At 38.0% G+C, this 16,925-nt stretch overlaps 1 protein-coding gene across 1 annotated transcript in view; it reads left to right on the top strand.

Annotated features, from left to right (window-relative positions):
* LOC127632643 (calmodulin-binding transcription activator 1-like) overlaps nt 1-16,925 on the top strand; it is a 482,652-nt gene that overhangs the window by 407,731 nt on the left and 57,996 nt on the right. Inside the window, exon 7 of the mRNA XM_052111348.1 lies at nt 9,108-9,261. Within this exon, the coding sequence (XP_051967308.1) occupies nt 9,108-9,261 (154 nt within the window). The remainder of the gene's footprint in view (nt 1-9,107; nt 9,262-16,925) is intronic.

Below are 16,925 nucleotides of genomic sequence, written 5' to 3'. Positions count from 1 at the left end.
CTCTGCCCTCTGGGGGTGACCCCTCCATCCCCAACAAGTGTGTGTGTGTGTGTGTGTGTGTGTGTGTGTGTGTGTGTGTGTGTGTGTGCGTGTATTTATCACTTTGTGGGAACCAAATGTCCCCATAAGGATAGTAAAACCCGAAATTTTTGACCTTGTGGGGACATTTTGTCGGTCCCCATGAGGAAAACAGCTTATAAATCATACTAAATTATGTTTTTTGAAAATGTAAAAATGCAGAAAGTTTTCTGTGAGGGTTAGGTTTAGGGGTAGGGTTAGGTTTAGGGGATAGAATATAAAGTTTGTACAGTATAAAAACCATTATGTCTATGGAAAGTCCCCATAAAACATGGAAACACAACATGTGTGTGTGTGTGTGTGTGTGTGTGTGTGTGTGTGTGTGTGTGTGTGTGTGTGTGTGTGTGTGTGTGTGTGTGTGTGTGTGTTTTATCTATGTAAAAAAATATGCTTTGTAAATATCTTGGGTAAAATAAAATGATGCAAATTTACTTAGAAATTGAATTGAGAGAGAGGGAGTAAGAGAGAAAGTCTAAGGTGAATCAGAAGATCTTTGGCCCCTCTGGGCAGGCCAGTGAAGAATTGAGATGGGTTATATTTGAGGTTTAAATGCAAGAATCCAAATGGATTGCAACACACACTTCTGTGTCCAAACTTAAAACCCTCCACATATGAGGGAAAATTGCCCTTGAAATGAATAGTGTGTTGTTTTGTGTGTTCCCTGGGCTGTGAGTAGCTTAATGATGGACACACTAGAACATTTATCATCATATACACTGCATCCAGGGCAACTATTAAACAACCCAGAGTAACACAGGCTCTCTATGCATTGACACTCTGGCAATCTGCAATGGCTAGAAATGCGAGTTTCATTCACACACTCTCTCTTTTGTTTTCACCAAACTCTTTGTTTTTATGGTGATTTTCTGGGAGCTTGACAGCATCCATTCAGTTTCATTGTATAGCAAAGAGCTCCGGGGCATTCTGCTCAAAATCTCCTTGTGCGTTCCACAGAAGAAAGTCTTGCGGGTTCAGAACGGCATGAGGATGAGTATAAACATAATCATTTACTCAGTAAATAGCCTTGACGGTGATTGAATTCTGATAAATTCCTCACACAATCATTTATGAAGCATCTGGTTTTATTCAAGCTGATTTGAATAATTTTGCAGTGTTTTAGACTTATGATAATCTGTTTTTTTATCATCAGGTTTGTGCACCCATGTTTAGAACTCTTAACTTCAAACTATATCTTATTTAAATAGTATCTGCATGTCTTTGTGCATTTTGTGTTTGCGTTGCAGCAGTATGGATCAGTGAAGCAAAGGTGATCTTAAGCAGGTGTGAGACAATCCAGCCATTTACAAACTAGCACAAACCCACACTTACGTGCTTCAAATACAAGCTCCATCTGTCTGGCAACTAAACTAAACCAGAAGAAGAGATGGAATGGAGTGGGAGCGAAAGAGAGCATTTATCCTCTTAATTTATTGCCTTCATTATATTTGATGAGATGGAAAGCAGTTTATGGTTGAGCTACACTGGCCACACATGTATGTGTATGTGTGTGTGGGGGCATCTGTTAAGGCTTGTTGCCAGGTTACAGCAGTACGTTCAGGCTGCCATAAGAAATAGCAAATATTGCACCATAGGGGAGAGAAAGAGAGAATGTGAGTTAGAACAACTCTTCAGTCTCAGGGAACTTTTGGGGTCAGACTTGTGAAATGACCAACCACAGTTTGATTTGTTATGTGACATTAACCTTATGTGAATGTTGTGTGAATGTTGTATTTTGGATTCGCTATACGCAACACATAATTTAAATTAATAAAATATTACTGAAAGTTGTATGTGTCACACAAGAAACCTCTTTACATTTTTAGATTGAAACCTGTTTGGTTGTAAAGAGTATCATCTCTAGTTTTGTTTGATGTGCCGCTTTAAAATATCCATACATTTTTCACGCATCAGCATGCTGATAAAGATAAAGTCCACATATGTGGAAAATGGGACCTTGTTCCCTCAAAAGTTGAAAAAAACGTTCAATGTCAATTTTCAACTGTAATACATCTGTGAATCATTTCCCTTCAATGTAATATACATTTTTACATATTTTGTTATCACAGCAAAATACAGTTCTATTCATTAACATTAGTAAATGCATACATATTTACTGTGCATTTCACATGGTGAATAAATGTTTTCATCCAAAAGCTGAGAAAATGTTGCCTTTAGAGGCTTTATATGGAGTTAGGATGAAAATAAGATGCATTTCTAACTGTTCTGAGACCAGTGCACACTGGAGGATAAGTCATTCACTAAATAGGGAGCAAGGGTGCATCCTATAGATTTTTTTGCAACTAAGTACATTCACTCCTAAAATCCGACCAAAAGTTTAGTTCCAGGCTGCAGATGATGTTTGGACCAATCAGCATGTTTGTCAGACATGGGACAATGATAATCAGTACATAGAATTATAATTTTATACTGAAACTTTTATTATAACATGGTTGGCAGTGATTGGATGATGCTGGCCATTACTTTTTATCTGAATTGTTTATTCAGATTTAGCTGTAATGTCTGTAAAATCTTTAAAAAAAAACACTCCTGGACACATAATAAACTATTTGAGGAAAAAAGTAGATTTTCTATAGCTTGGTATTACTTACAATTTCACAACTTAGTCCCGCTGTCCACATATGTGGACATACTGTCATATTCCCTGTTTTCTTTTGTTTTTGTGCTTTTATGTTTGAATTCTTTATTCTTTACTTTCCTGTGTTAGTTTTGTAGTCCTTGTAGTTTTATTCCTTGATTGATTCTCTCTGATTATTTCTCATTCCGTGATAGAAATCTCATTCCCTGACTGTTTCCCCAGGTGTTCCTTGTTTTCCCTTGTGTATTTAAGCCCTCATTTTCCCTGTTTCCTTTGTCAGTTTTTGCATGTTTTTTTCTATGCTCTGTGCTAGGTTCCCTGTGTTTTTCGTTTCCTTTTATTCTGAATTAGCTTGTTTATTTTTTACGTTTTTAAGTTTAATAAAGCTGCGTGTAGATCCCAATTCCTTGCCTGCCTCATCACACATACATTTTTAGGAAAACTATTTGCTCTGAATATATATATATATATACACTCACCTAAAGGATTATTAGGAACACCATACTAATACTGTGTTTGACCCCCTTTCGCCTTCAGAACTGCCTTGATTCTACGTGGCATTGATTCAACAAGGTGCTGAAAGCATTCTTTAGAAATGTTGGCCCATATTGATAGGATAGCATCTTGCAGTTGATGGAGATTTGTGGGATGCACATCCAGGGCACGAAGCTCCCGTTCCACCACATCCCAAAGATGCTCTATTGGGTTGAGATCTGGTGACTGTGGGGGCCGTTTTAGTACAGTGAACTCATTGTCATGTTCAAAAAACCAATTTGAAATGATTCGAGCTTTGTGAAATTGTGCATTATCCTGTTGGAAGTAGCCATCAGAGGATGGGTACATGGTGGCCATAAAGGGATGGACATGGTCAGAAACAATGCTCAGGTAGGCCGTGGCATTTAAACGATGCCCAATTGGCACTAAGGGGCCTAAAGTGTGCCAAGAAAACATCCCCCACACCATTACACCACCACCACCAGCCTGCACAGTGGTAACAAGGCATGATGGATCCATGTTCTCATTCTGTTTACGCCAAATTCTGACTCTACCATCTGAATGTCTCAACAGAAATCGAGACTCATCAGACCAGGCAACATTTTTCCAGTCTTCAACTGTCCAATTTTGGTGAGCTCTTGCAAATTGTAGCCTCTTTTTCCTATTTGTAGTGGAGATGAGTGGTACCCGGTGTGGTCTTCTGCTGTTGTAGCCCATCCACCTCAAGGTTGTGCGTGTTGTGGCTTCACAAATGCTTTGCTGCATACCTCGGTTGTAACGAGTGGTTATTTCAGGCAAAGTTGCATTTCTATCAGCTTGAATCAGTCGGCCCATTCTCCTCTGACCTCTAGCATCAACAAGGCATTTTTGCCCACAGGACTGCCGCATACTGGATGTTTTTCCTTTTTCACACCATTCTTTGTAAACCCTAGAAATGGTTGTGTGTGAAAATCCCAGTAACTGAGCAGATTGTGAAATACTCAGACCGGCCCGTCTGGCACCAACAACCATGCCATGCTCAAAATTGCTTAAATCACCTTTCTTTCCCATTCTGACATTCAGTTTGGAGTTCAGGAGATTGTCTTGACCAGGACCACACCCCTAAATGCATTGAAGCAACTGCCATGTGATTGGTTGATTAGATAATTGCATTAATGAGAAATTGAACAGGTGTTCCTAATAATCCTTTAGGTGAGTGTGTGTATGTATATATATATATATATATATATATATATATATATATTCTTTTATTTATTTTTGCTTATTTATTAGGTGTTACCTGTTAGATTTCAAAAGGAAATGGAAAATGCACGCAGCAGTCACACGGGGGTCTCAGGAGGTTAAGAGGAGACTACCTGGTCTCATGGAATCACATTACATAACCTGCATAATAAAATTTTACGTGGCTTCGTTGTACAATCGCTGCAGTTTCCTGGTGAAATCACAGGTTCACAAGTTTATAAACATTTAATTTTCAGCCTGTTCCTCAAACAATGCTATCTTATAACATCTAAACACTTTTACTAAAGCACATGACTTTTGAGGTGTGATACAATTTTAAGATTTTAACGTTTTGCATTACATAGCCAAATACATTTACAAACTTAGTCAAACATGATCAAATTGCGCATTATCTAAACTGATAGAGCATTGCACTTACAATGCAAAGGACCACCAGGGTACGGGTCCTAAAGAGCATGTGAGTCGGCCTGTGAGCTGAATGTGGCCTAGAAGCACAACAAAATGACATGTTTGCTTCTGATAATGTGTTTTCCATGTCACCTTTGCTTTTTATGACACTATCGGTTAGGTTTATGTTTAGGGTAGGGAGGTACTGTAGGTTTTTTTATTTAAAACGCAATAGTGTATTAATCTTAAAAACATAATTTGAGAAAATTTTACTTGCTTTTAGTGCCAGTCAGAAGACATTTCGGAACTGTCCGAATCCGTGTACTGTAAGGAGGCATGTAAAATCATTTTGCTAAAATGTCACCACAATCACATAATTTTCATGAGCTCAGGCTCTGAAATAACAGATCTGAAATCACACAAAAATACACAATTAGACTGTAAGACCCTGCTTCATTATTCTGTCCTCTGACAACTTTGAGCACGTACATCCCCTTTCCTGAATCTTCTTTCCCATGAAAACTGTGAAGGTTGTAAATATGCACTGTAGAAGTTTTAACCAAAATAAGAGCTTTACCTTCAGAGGGGAAAGAATAAGACAATCCAATTTCTCTCTTGTTTGAGATTGTGATGAAACCAGACGGCTTTTATTTCTTAAACCTACAAGGTTTTGTGCAAACACTTTTAAATTTGCATTCCTGAACGTGTTTGCTTTTTCCATCTCCCAACTGGACGCTAACGCAGCAATATTAAAATGCTAATAGGGCTGCCGGACAGACGCTGAGAAAAAAGAAAGTTGATTCTATCTTTCACGAGCCTGACACAGCCATACTAAATCTTTTAGGCAGGAAGATGAAATTGTGACCTGTGTTTAAAACACAAAGGTGATAAAAAGACAAAATAATCTTTTTACTTCAAATCAAGAACATGATCAATTCAAATTCTCAATCCATTTTCCTTGTATAGAAAAAGTTGCAATGTTAGTAAATACATTTTCATTCTTGGATGAACTGTCCCTTTAACAATGAAAATTTTACATACATCAGCATTAAAGTAACTTTAGAGTTTTGTTTATTAAACGCTCAATAAATGTGAAGACAGCAGGCAGAGCAGAGGGTAGTCTTGCTTTATAATTGAAAACGAGGCATAGAGATTTGGGGAGAAAGGCAGATTGATAGGGGAGGTAAGTAAGTAAGTGGCAGCAGGAGAAATGTATTGACAGCTTAACATTGACAAAGCTTCAAAATGGTTCAGGCTGCTGATGTCGCCACATTTCTCTTTGTCAGTCCTTTGCTAAAGTGTTTGCGGTTGTTGCTAGGACATTGCTAGGTGGTTGCTAGGGTGTTCTGGAAGGTTGCAAGTTGGTTGCTTAATGACTGATTACACTGTAAATTTGGTGGCAGTAGGTTGAAGTTCTGCTGCTGAAATCGGTCTGTGTATACCGAAATTCGAAAAACTGCCCCCAGTGGCTGAAGATGGAAGTGTTGTTGAAAGTATGGTCAGTTTCTGAATGAAATGTCCACAAAGTGGCACCAAATGCAAGTTGTATCTTTAGTTGTAAATTTAAGAGTTAATAAGAATAAATTATTTATTAATAATTTGCCCAAATGCAAACTCCAACACTATACCTAACCATCAGTGGGATAAAAATGTATTTCTAGAGTGGAAACGCAACCTCCGAATTGCACTCACCATTGTTAAGATGAAAGCAAATCTCGAAGGTTGCTCGGACTACCTGACCCAAAATATGAGTAACAGAGCGCAACAGTTTGATTCCGGAAGTAAAAATCCCATTATTTTTATCAATATACGAATTTATTTTTACAGATAATGTATAAATGTATATATTTAAAGACAGACCTACCGTGAGATCCAAGGTTGTTTATCAATGGTATATGCTTCTGTTTAAGCCATCAGTCTATGTTATTTAAACTTCATTGTTATAAAATTTGTGTTTAAAATTGGAATTCTTGGTAAACATCCAGCAGAGAAAGATCAAACAATCAGAGAACTGCGGCACAAAAATATGAACAAACCTGGAAGCAAACTTCCACTTCTATAATGCACTGTAAATGCTGCAAACGAGTCGGTCTACCTTTCCCCTCAAACTACTCATATATTTGTGTATCGGACTTGAGTATTCAACAGAATACTCTGTCTTTTCTAATCAACTAATTCAATTCAATAGTTTTAGATTGAAATGGGTAAGGGATGGTTTAGGAGGAGGCAGGAACCAGTAGAACAGTCAGCGTAAACTTTAATGACATAAACTCAACTTGAAACAACATAAAACATATAGATGCACACACACACACACACAGCGGCCATGTGTGTCTCTCTCTCTCTCTCTCTCTCTCATGAACTGGCATCTCCCACTCCACTTTATCTCTCTCTCTCTCCCGCTGATTAGTTGACTCAGCACCGGCCGTGCACTCTCATGGCTGGCAACGACCTCCTCCTTGTCACACTCCTCCCCCGCCCGATTCAGGCCAGGGCACCATATGGACTGACCTATGCCACCCCCATCTTTGGAGGGGAGACGCTGCCCTTCCGGCAGTTCCGCCAGCCTATGGCCCACCCCGCCTCCTGGGAACCAAGGAGAAGGGAGTGGAGGGGAGCTGGGCAAGGGAAAGGGTGAATGGGAGAGACACTCAGAGAAAGAGAAAAAGTTGCTCAGTGGTCCCCAGACACGCTGTCACCTAGTCCTCAGCCACTCCTCCGCCCTCTGCTGGATGACAGCCACTCCTCCCTGGGCAGACGGCAGAGTCTTCCGACCCCTGGCGGACGGAACGGCTCCTTCCCTTGCAGACGGCAGCGAGTCCTCCGACCACTGGCGGACGGAACGGCTCCTCCCCTTCTTGGCGGATGGCATCGGTTCCTTTAACTCCTGGTGGACGGCAGCAGCGAGGACTCCATGACAGCACATCCCTCCTCCTTCCCAGGTTTCAGCACCAATGTAATGGGTAAGGGATTGGCAAGGAGGAGGTGGGAACCGGCAGAACAGTATACGTAAACTTTAATGAAATAAACTCAACTTAAAATAACATAAAACACATAGACGCACACACGGTGGCAGCGAACTGGCTCCCGGTCGGGCATCTCTGGCTCCCCTTTAACTCTCTCTCTCTCTCTCTCTCTCTCTCTCCCGCTGATTAGTTGACTCAGTGCCGACCACGCCCTCCTCCTCATCACATAGATATTTCTATTGTTTTATATTTGATTACATCTTTCGCAATGCTTCATAGGATTGTAGTTCGTGCCATCGTTAAAGTCATAAGTACACAGTCTTGTACCTTTGACTTTTTGTCTGATTTTCAAAAAATGTTTTGTGTCAAAACAAAGTTTGTAATAATGTGATTCACTTCAGAGGTTGGTTTGGTTCATCATGGTTAAGAACTCTTTTATGTAGGATTTTATGAATGGGGTAAATACTTCAGAACCCAATCATCTGAAAAATTGGGTAGAAACTGTGGTGCTAGTAATAGTGATGCTTGCCTTAATTGCTCGCTCTATCTCTCGGTTTATTGGTTTTTTTATGTAGACTTTTGTTCATTTGAATCTTCAGGTGCATGTAATAGTTTGTGTGCTTCATTTAACATTCGAAGGCACTGGATTTTGGCTCCATAAGTTTCCTGTATCCTCTTCGGTCCCTCGAGTCCTCGAACCTTAGCAACTGAGCTTTAAACAACACCTATTACTCTTACGCTGTCAATTAGGATAATTTATGGCCGTAATTCTGAGCTGGCATGAATTGCAGTGTTTTGATGTTGGTAAATACTTAGAAGTTAATTGGGGGCATCTGCTCCGGGGAGTTCGGGCGACTCCCCCCTCCTGCCACCAAGCGCAAAACAACTCGCTTATCATGTTTGCTTCTCCGTCGTGACAAGATTTCTTAGGTGTGTGTGTGCTTAGTTTGAGATCTCTGGATGTCGTATACACTACAAGTTTGGACACACTTGACTGAATTTATGTTTCTCGTGATCTCTAAAAGCCTTTTGATCAAAAGGCTTATGCTTAAACGCTTGAAATTAGTTTTGTAGACCAAAACAAATTGCACCTAAATAGAAATGTATTTTCAATGAAACCTTGTTTTTAAAATAAAATGATGAACCATGTTTTAATCAAGACACATGTTCTACTTCCTCTAGTAGCACTGAAAGAGATTTTGCTCTTTCTTTTAAGAAGAAACTTTGTCCTGTCGCATTCTTCTTCTGTCAATTTACTCTCACTTCTCCAATTCCTTCCTCCTTCACTATGTGCGGTCTTTCATCTCATCTGTATTTTTTTCTGTTTTTCTCGCTCTCTTTAGAATCCTGATATTGTGCTCGTCCACTACCTGAACGTGCCCGCGATAGAGGACTGTGGGAAGCCATGTGGGCCCATCCTATGCTCCATCAACACAGATAAGAAAGAATGGGCCAAATGGACCAAGGAAGAACTCATTGGGCAGCTTAAACCCATGTGTGAGTATTAAATCACAGAGAGTGTGATAGTCTTTCATATCTAAGAATAGTTTTCTCCAACGAGACAGTGAGTAGTACAGAAAGAAACATTTGGGTTCTTCAAGCTGAGATGTTAGAAAAAGCTCTCCACTCATGCATATTTACTTTAAAAGATAATGATTGGACAGATGTGATCTGATTGTTGCAATACGTGCTAGCGTGTCATCTCTTGGACTGTTAATGTTGTCATTACTGGAAAAGTCAAGTTCTCTTATTGAAACATTACTGGAGATGTCACGTTGTGGGCTCATAACTCAAATATGGTCAGAATATTTATTAGGTCATTTAAATAGTTCTTATTAAGAATTATTGAGGTTTTATATCTTTTGTAGTATAATTTATGTTATTTTGTTGCAAATGGTTTTGTGTGATGTCTCCATTAGGTTGATCTGTGTCCCCTTTTAACAAAATTTCAGTTCACTTTCTGCATGTACAAATTAAGTACAGTTTAAATACATTTCAGTGTGGAATTATATTAATTTACATTTACATTTACATTTATGCATTTGGCAGACGCTTTTATCCAAAGCGACTTACAGTGCACTTATTACAGGGACAATCCCCCCGGAACAACCTGGAGTTAAGTGCCTTGCTCAAGGACACAATGGTGGTGGCCATGGGGTTAGAACCTAAATTTGAGTAAATTCAACTAAAATGATTAAGTAGGAACAGAATATTTAGATACCAAATCTGAGTTAAGTCTGCTTGCATCTTACTTAATCAACTTAATTACCCAAGTTTTGGAGACGCCATTCAATTCAATTAAGGGAACGAGTTTACTCGATCAATTAAGTAACGTCAACTTATATGGGAAAATTCATCTGTATAGCTACAGTGGCCCCAAAATGTATTTGTACTCTTAAGCCACACTGAAAAATGTCTGCATTGCATTAAATAATAAAATATCAAAGTGGCTTTTATATTAAAAATATTTCACAAGCACACTTTTTAAGCAAAATATTTCACACAAAAACAAAATAAGAATAATAATTAAATGTTAGAAGATGCTGGATTAAAAATAATAATAATAAAAAATGGCAGAGAACTGCAAATATAAAGTATATACCGAGATATGTTTTCCTTGTAAATGAAATGGTACTTGTTTAAAAAAGAAAAACAGAGTAAATTATATTTACTGTTGTTTTCATATATTCAGGCCATGGGACAATGCCTGTCTTCCCGGATGAAGTATATTTGAAGTATACATACTGCTCTCCTGCATACCCAAAGAACATATTTTATTAATGCTTGAGAAGTACATTTTTAATAAAATTCAGTATATTCTCTGCGAATGCAAATAGACCCTCAGACTCTATATTGTAGAGCTACACAGTAGTCTTTTTTCCTCCAATATTTGAGTGACTTGTAAACCTGAACACACATCAATGAGTCATTAACTTCATGATGTGGTAATACAGTACCGAAAGGGCAGCCGAATAATTCTCACATCGTCATTATCTCTTTCAATGACCTTCCAGACAGTGAAACTCAATGATAGTGCGACACTGACACCTATCGGTGAGAGGCTGAAATTGCAGGGACATTTTATTCTTAAGAGGCGGGACAAATGTCGGCTAACAGTGACCGCCCGCTTTTTCTGCCGTCTGGGTTCCGGAAGTATTTTCCCCATTAATTTCTTCCATAGATATACAATCCTTCATAAATGAGTTGTGAGCCATGAACCAAACCAACCAGCTCCGAGGTGAATCACGACATCACAAACTTTGTTTTACATAAAGACATTGGGATAAGAATGTGTACTTATCGCGTTTCATGAGGTCACGGACTACAATCCCATGAAGCATTGCAAATGATGTAATAAATACCGATGGGAATATATAAAACTATTGATTTTATGTTGTTTATTATATGTATATAAACAATATATTTGACGTTTATTGCAAAATATACCAATATGTACAAATATATAAGTAGTTTAAGGGTAAAGGGTGACCGGCTCGATTACGTCATTCACAGTGCGTCATGGAGCGCGCAGTCGCTCTGAGTCACGTTTCGCGAGTTTCGTTGGATGCGGTTCTTTAATTGGTCGATCGTTCTCTGCTGTATCATGGGCAATGTAGTTGTGTACCATAAATTCCGTTATCAAACACATTTTTAAACATTGAGGTTGAGATTACACAGACGGATGGCTTCAACGGAAGCATATACATGCCAATACAATTACAATTAGCATATATTAAGAAAGTTAGGATTTGGTTAGTCTGTGGTAATTGTAGTTAGCTTGATATGCAATTAAAGTCAATTATTGCAGTCTAGATAGCAGACTGATCTCAGAGTGAAATCGGAAACAGTAGGTTGACATTTCACTGGCTAAAATTGCACCAAAAGCAAGTTGTGAAGTGTGTTGTTTTCAGCTGTAAAGGCAGTATAATACAGTGAAGAGGAATGCATGTTTTATCAGCTCTACCCCACAATCCAAACACCAAGCCTAGACCTAACAATCACTGGAGTAGCTATAAATGTAATGGAAGAGGGAAAAATTAAATCTCTGTATCAAGCTCGTCACTGATTATGTGATTTTGACTACTTCCTGTTTTCAATGCGGGATCTGAACCCAGGTCTCCCATGCCGCTGATGAAGTGCACTTCCTGTTTACACCACATGGGAAAATAAACAGTGCCGAAGCAAAAAATTTATGATAAAAGATGCTGCTTGTCGGTCTTATGGTACTGGCACTCTCTGAAACAACTTGCAGATTATCTAAAATAAAAATCCTATTTTACCCCAATATCATTAGAAACAATACAAAATTATTATATATTTTATGTGTATGCAATCTATGATTGAATTTGAAGTGAATCGATATTATTTACTCTTTGATGAACTGAAGCAAAAGATCAATGGTGATGGTATTCAGAATAACATCAACATTAAATTGGGCCGGAGCGCACCGGAGCGCAGCTCCGCCTCCTCAGGTCCACAACACACCCTGACGGAGCTCAGCTCCGTCTCCTTCAGCACCAAATATTGTTATTCCACTTAAATTATTTTTCATCTCCTGACTCCTGGCAAATACATGGCATATGAGACTGAGTAATTAGCAAGACTACACAGAGACACCCAGGCTACATGGAATTATCAGACGTCATAAATGCATTAATCGCTGGTTCAGCACCCCGCCCACAACCATCAGGGGAAAACTGTCACTATTAAGACAGCGACGTTACCATGGAATCCCGCTAACGGCTAGAGCGATCGGATATAAAAATAGCATGTAGCTAGAACATGTTATATAACTAAAGCATGTTAGTTTACATGTTAAATGAACTACTAAATGAAGAATAACATCAGCTGCGTGAGCATATAAAGTAATATATTGATTTTTAACAGTTTGCATATACTGTAGGTGCACGACAGTGACGCCAGACTGCTCCTGTCTGTACATGAGCCCATTATTATCCCATTTGTTACCTAATATTTATACACATATTACACAGAAGGAAAGGCTCCTCATTACCATGGTTAGGTCAGTGTGCTAGTCTTAAATAATAGTAATAATAATAATAAATGAATGTATTTATGAAAAATAAATACTAGCTGAAACACATCTTGAAACTTTAAACTGCCACTGTTTGTCTAATAAATTTTACCTTTAGATTATTTCATTTGAAACTGAAATATTTTGTCAAAATATAACAGTTACTTTTACTGTAAAATCCTGAAACAAATTTGTAAAGGTGATGTGTGTGTAATTATTAATATTTTTAACTATTTTGGTAAAGGGGCCACATCGGGCTTTAAGTAGTGCATGGGGGCCACATTGTATTGCTTTTGAGATACAATGTTCTGCTTTGATTTGGTTTTTGTAATTTTTAAGGCCAGAAATAGTTGTGTACTCAATTTTCTGAAGTGTATCTGTGACTAATGAGACTATTCTGCAATTGCCTAAAGTATTATATTGCTCTCAAAGATAGATACTTTTCTATCAGGCATTACAAAACTCAATAAAGGCGGAGATTATATATTTTTTTCCAACTCTACTTCCCTGTTAATTTATTATTCAGTTTTACTAATAATAATAAAAAAAACTTTATAGAACGTTTAATGTTTCTTGCAAAGCAGGCGAGTTTACAATTTTTTTTTTTTTTTTTCTTTTTCTTTACCCGTTTACATGCTAAAAGTGTCATGATGCGTTTCTCCTCGATGGTTTTCAACACTCAACAGAATAACACAGGCTGCATGAATATGATAAATAATTACTGCAAGAGCTACATTAACATACAGGTGCTGAAGGGACTTCAACGTTTCTAAATTGTACAAATAAAAAATACACTTAGCTACATATTAGGTCTCTGGCTTGCAATATTTTCAAACATGTTCCGTTGAAATCCGTTGCCTGCCTGTTAAAGGGTCATGACATGGGTTTTTTTATTGTATTATTATGTTCCCTTAGGTGCAATTATAGTATTAATATATTTTTTTTTAAGAAAAACTTTTAAAATCTAGTGATTTATGACCTTTTCCCACCCTGTTTCTCATCCTCTGATTCAAACAGTCTGTTTTGGGGGCGTTTTCCATTTAAGACTTCAGTGTTAACGCCCACTGTTATGATTGGCTAACGTCAGTGCCTATGTATCAATTATTGACGCCCCAGCCAGAACAATATGCAAGTAAACTAAGTAAAAACACTGTGATTATTCATAATGAATGAAATTACGCTTTAAGTAGTTTAAAGTTTAAAATAGATTACTTACAGTTTGCGTCGTCGTTGTTCCCAGAATAGTCGGCACGGACTTATCTTTGAGCAACAGTTTTCTGGCAAAGCCAGCATCATATTGAGATTTGTTCTCAAAACAGTCATCCTTAAAATGTACAGAACAAGCGCTTAAGTTAACACTGCCGTGACTGGGACGTCCGCAAAAAATAAACTGCATCCATTTTTCCCTGACGTCTGGATCTTTCGGCAGCTTATTCAGAGGTTTTGTTTGACCACAGCCAGGAACAGCACATCTGTGTGGCATCGTAATTTTCCTGTGCACAAGTAGTCTCTGTCAGAGCTCGCTGTCCATCGACTGAACACTTGTGAGGCGCACGCGATACTGAAATGAGCGTAGTTGTCTTGCGCTTAAAGCGTAGTTATCTTGTGCTGGAGGCGGTCATATGCAAACGCTGTTACGTCACTTCTAACCGACACGTCACTTCTAACCATGAATCCAGAACGAGCTGTATTTTGAGCTTGATTAAATAAATGATTCGTTTAGAATGGGGAGGATGTCTTAAAATATTAACTTGCAGGACGTTTTAATGATACAAAGACCTCTTATATCAAAAGATCAAGGCAAATTTGGTTTCTCATGTCATGACCCCTTTAACATTCAAGATAAAAAATTATAATAAAATAAGTTAATTGTAAAGTATTTGTCTTTGTTTGAATAACTACTCAACCCTACCTTACACATTAATACTGGAAATAGAGCCCCATTGGTGTAAAAACCCTAAGTCATTTTACGGCGGGATTTTGAATGATGACCATTCACGGTAAATAAGGGCTCCCCCTCCCTACAAAAGCCAATTTAACCACTGAACATCACACTAATTTGGTAAATATGCTAATTTCAGTTAATCAGAAATATGTGTTTGTTGCAGTCTCTCTCTCTCTCTCTCTCTCTCTCTCTCTCTCTCTCTCTCTCTCTCTCTCTCTCTCTCTCTCTCTCTGAGAGTCAAACTGATTTGTATTGACTGAAATACTGAAGCTCTTTTGTGAGTATCTCTAATTGTATTGAGAAAATGACCATCATGTTTATATCTAGGCAGAAAGATGAAAAATGATGCCGTCAGTAGATGGTGCACGTGGTCCCATGCAATGTTTTGTATAGAAGAAGCAAATAACACAGCTTGTGTTACAGGGATAGTTTGCCCCAAAAATTTTAATTCTCTCATCATTTACACCCCTCATGCCACCCCAGATATTTATGACGTTCTTCTGCTGAACACAAACAATGTTTCTTAGAAGAATATCTCAGCTCTGTAGGCCTATACAATGCAAGTGAAAGGGTACCAACATTTATAATCTTCAAATGCACATAAAGGCAGCATAAAAGTAATCCACAAGGCTCCAGTGGTTTAATCCATATCTTCTGAAGTGATATGAGAGGTGTGGTTGAGAAAGAGATCAATATTTAAGTCAGTTTTTACCATAAATTCTCCTCCCTGCCCAGTAGGGGGTGGTATGCCCGAGGAATATGAATCAACAAAAACAAAGAAGAAGAAGAATGTTAAAGTAACATTGAAAGTGGAGAGTGATAGTAAAAAAGGACTTTTAAATATTGAGCTCTTTCTCACCCACATCTATCATATCGCTACTGAAGATATGGATTAAAAGACCGGAGTCTTATGGATTACTTTTGTGTAGCCTTTATGTGCTTTTTAGAGCTTCAACATGTTGGCACCCATTCACTTGCATTGATTGGACCTACAGAGCTGAGAAATTCTTCTAAATATCTTCATTTGTGTTCAGCAAAATAAAGTCATACACATCTGGGATGGCATGAGAGTAAGTAGGCCTAATTGATGAGAGAATTTTCATTTTAGGGTGTTTAGAATTTCCCTTTAACTCACTCTGCTGACACTCCGTCATATATTTCTGTGATTATTTCATCTAATTAAACCAGAACCCAGGGCCTAATTTACTACAACATTTAGCACATGCTAAACTGTTTTCCAGGCCAGAGAAAGTAAAAGGGCGTGTGATTGTTTCAGGCTAGTGACAAACTATGGTCAATGTACTTGCTTGTGTTTGCAGTAGTACCTTCAAATGTCCAGGAGATGTCAGTGTTGCACTTTTCTTTTAATTCAGACTTGTCATTTGATTATTTATGTATTTTTTGCATTACATTTTTGTGCACTTAAAAAAAAAAAAGCACAACTTATTATTAGCATGCATCTGATAAAATTACATATTATTAATATCGGATAATAAAAGAAGGTAAATCATATATCATTACTCATATTAGTGAAGCCAGGCCATAAAACAGTCCTTTATCATGGCTCTTTAAATAAAAATTGTTGTCTGACAGTTTGTAAAAACAAACAAAAATCAAATTTGCAGGAATTCACTTACTATAGAAGTCTATTGGGAAAGGCATTGGACCAGATTAATCTTTGACATATGCCACAGAAATTAAAGGGATAGTTCACCCAAAAATGAAATCCTCTCATCACTTACTCAACCTCATGCATTCCCAGATGTGTGTGACTTTCTTTCTTCTGCAGAACACAAGCAAAGATTTTTAGAAGAATATCTCAGCTCTGTAGGTCCATTTAATGCAAGTGAATGGTGACCAAAACTTTGAAGGTCCAAAAAGCACGTAAAGGCAGCATAAAAGCAATCCATAAGATTCCAGTGGTTTAATCTATGTCTTCAGAAGTGAAATGATAGGTGTGGGTGAGAAACAGTTCAACATTGAATTCCTTTTTTTTCTCTCCACTTTCACATTCACATTCTTCTTTTGTTTTTGGCGATTTGAATTCTTTGTGCATATTGCCACCTACTGGGCAGGGAGGAGAATTTATAGTACAAAAGGACATAAAAATGTATCTGTTTCTCACCCACACCTATCATATTGCTTCTGAAAATATGGATTTAACCACTGGAGTCATATGGA

This window comes from Xyrauchen texanus, chromosome 39, assembly GCF_025860055.1.
Source record: "Xyrauchen texanus isolate HMW12.3.18 chromosome 39, RBS_HiC_50CHRs, whole genome shotgun sequence".
NCBI classification, from domain to species: domain Eukaryota; kingdom Metazoa; phylum Chordata; class Actinopteri; order Cypriniformes; family Catostomidae; genus Xyrauchen; species Xyrauchen texanus.
The sequence above is the reverse complement of the archived record's forward strand: the minus strand, read 5'-3'. Positions and strand labels throughout refer to the sequence as shown.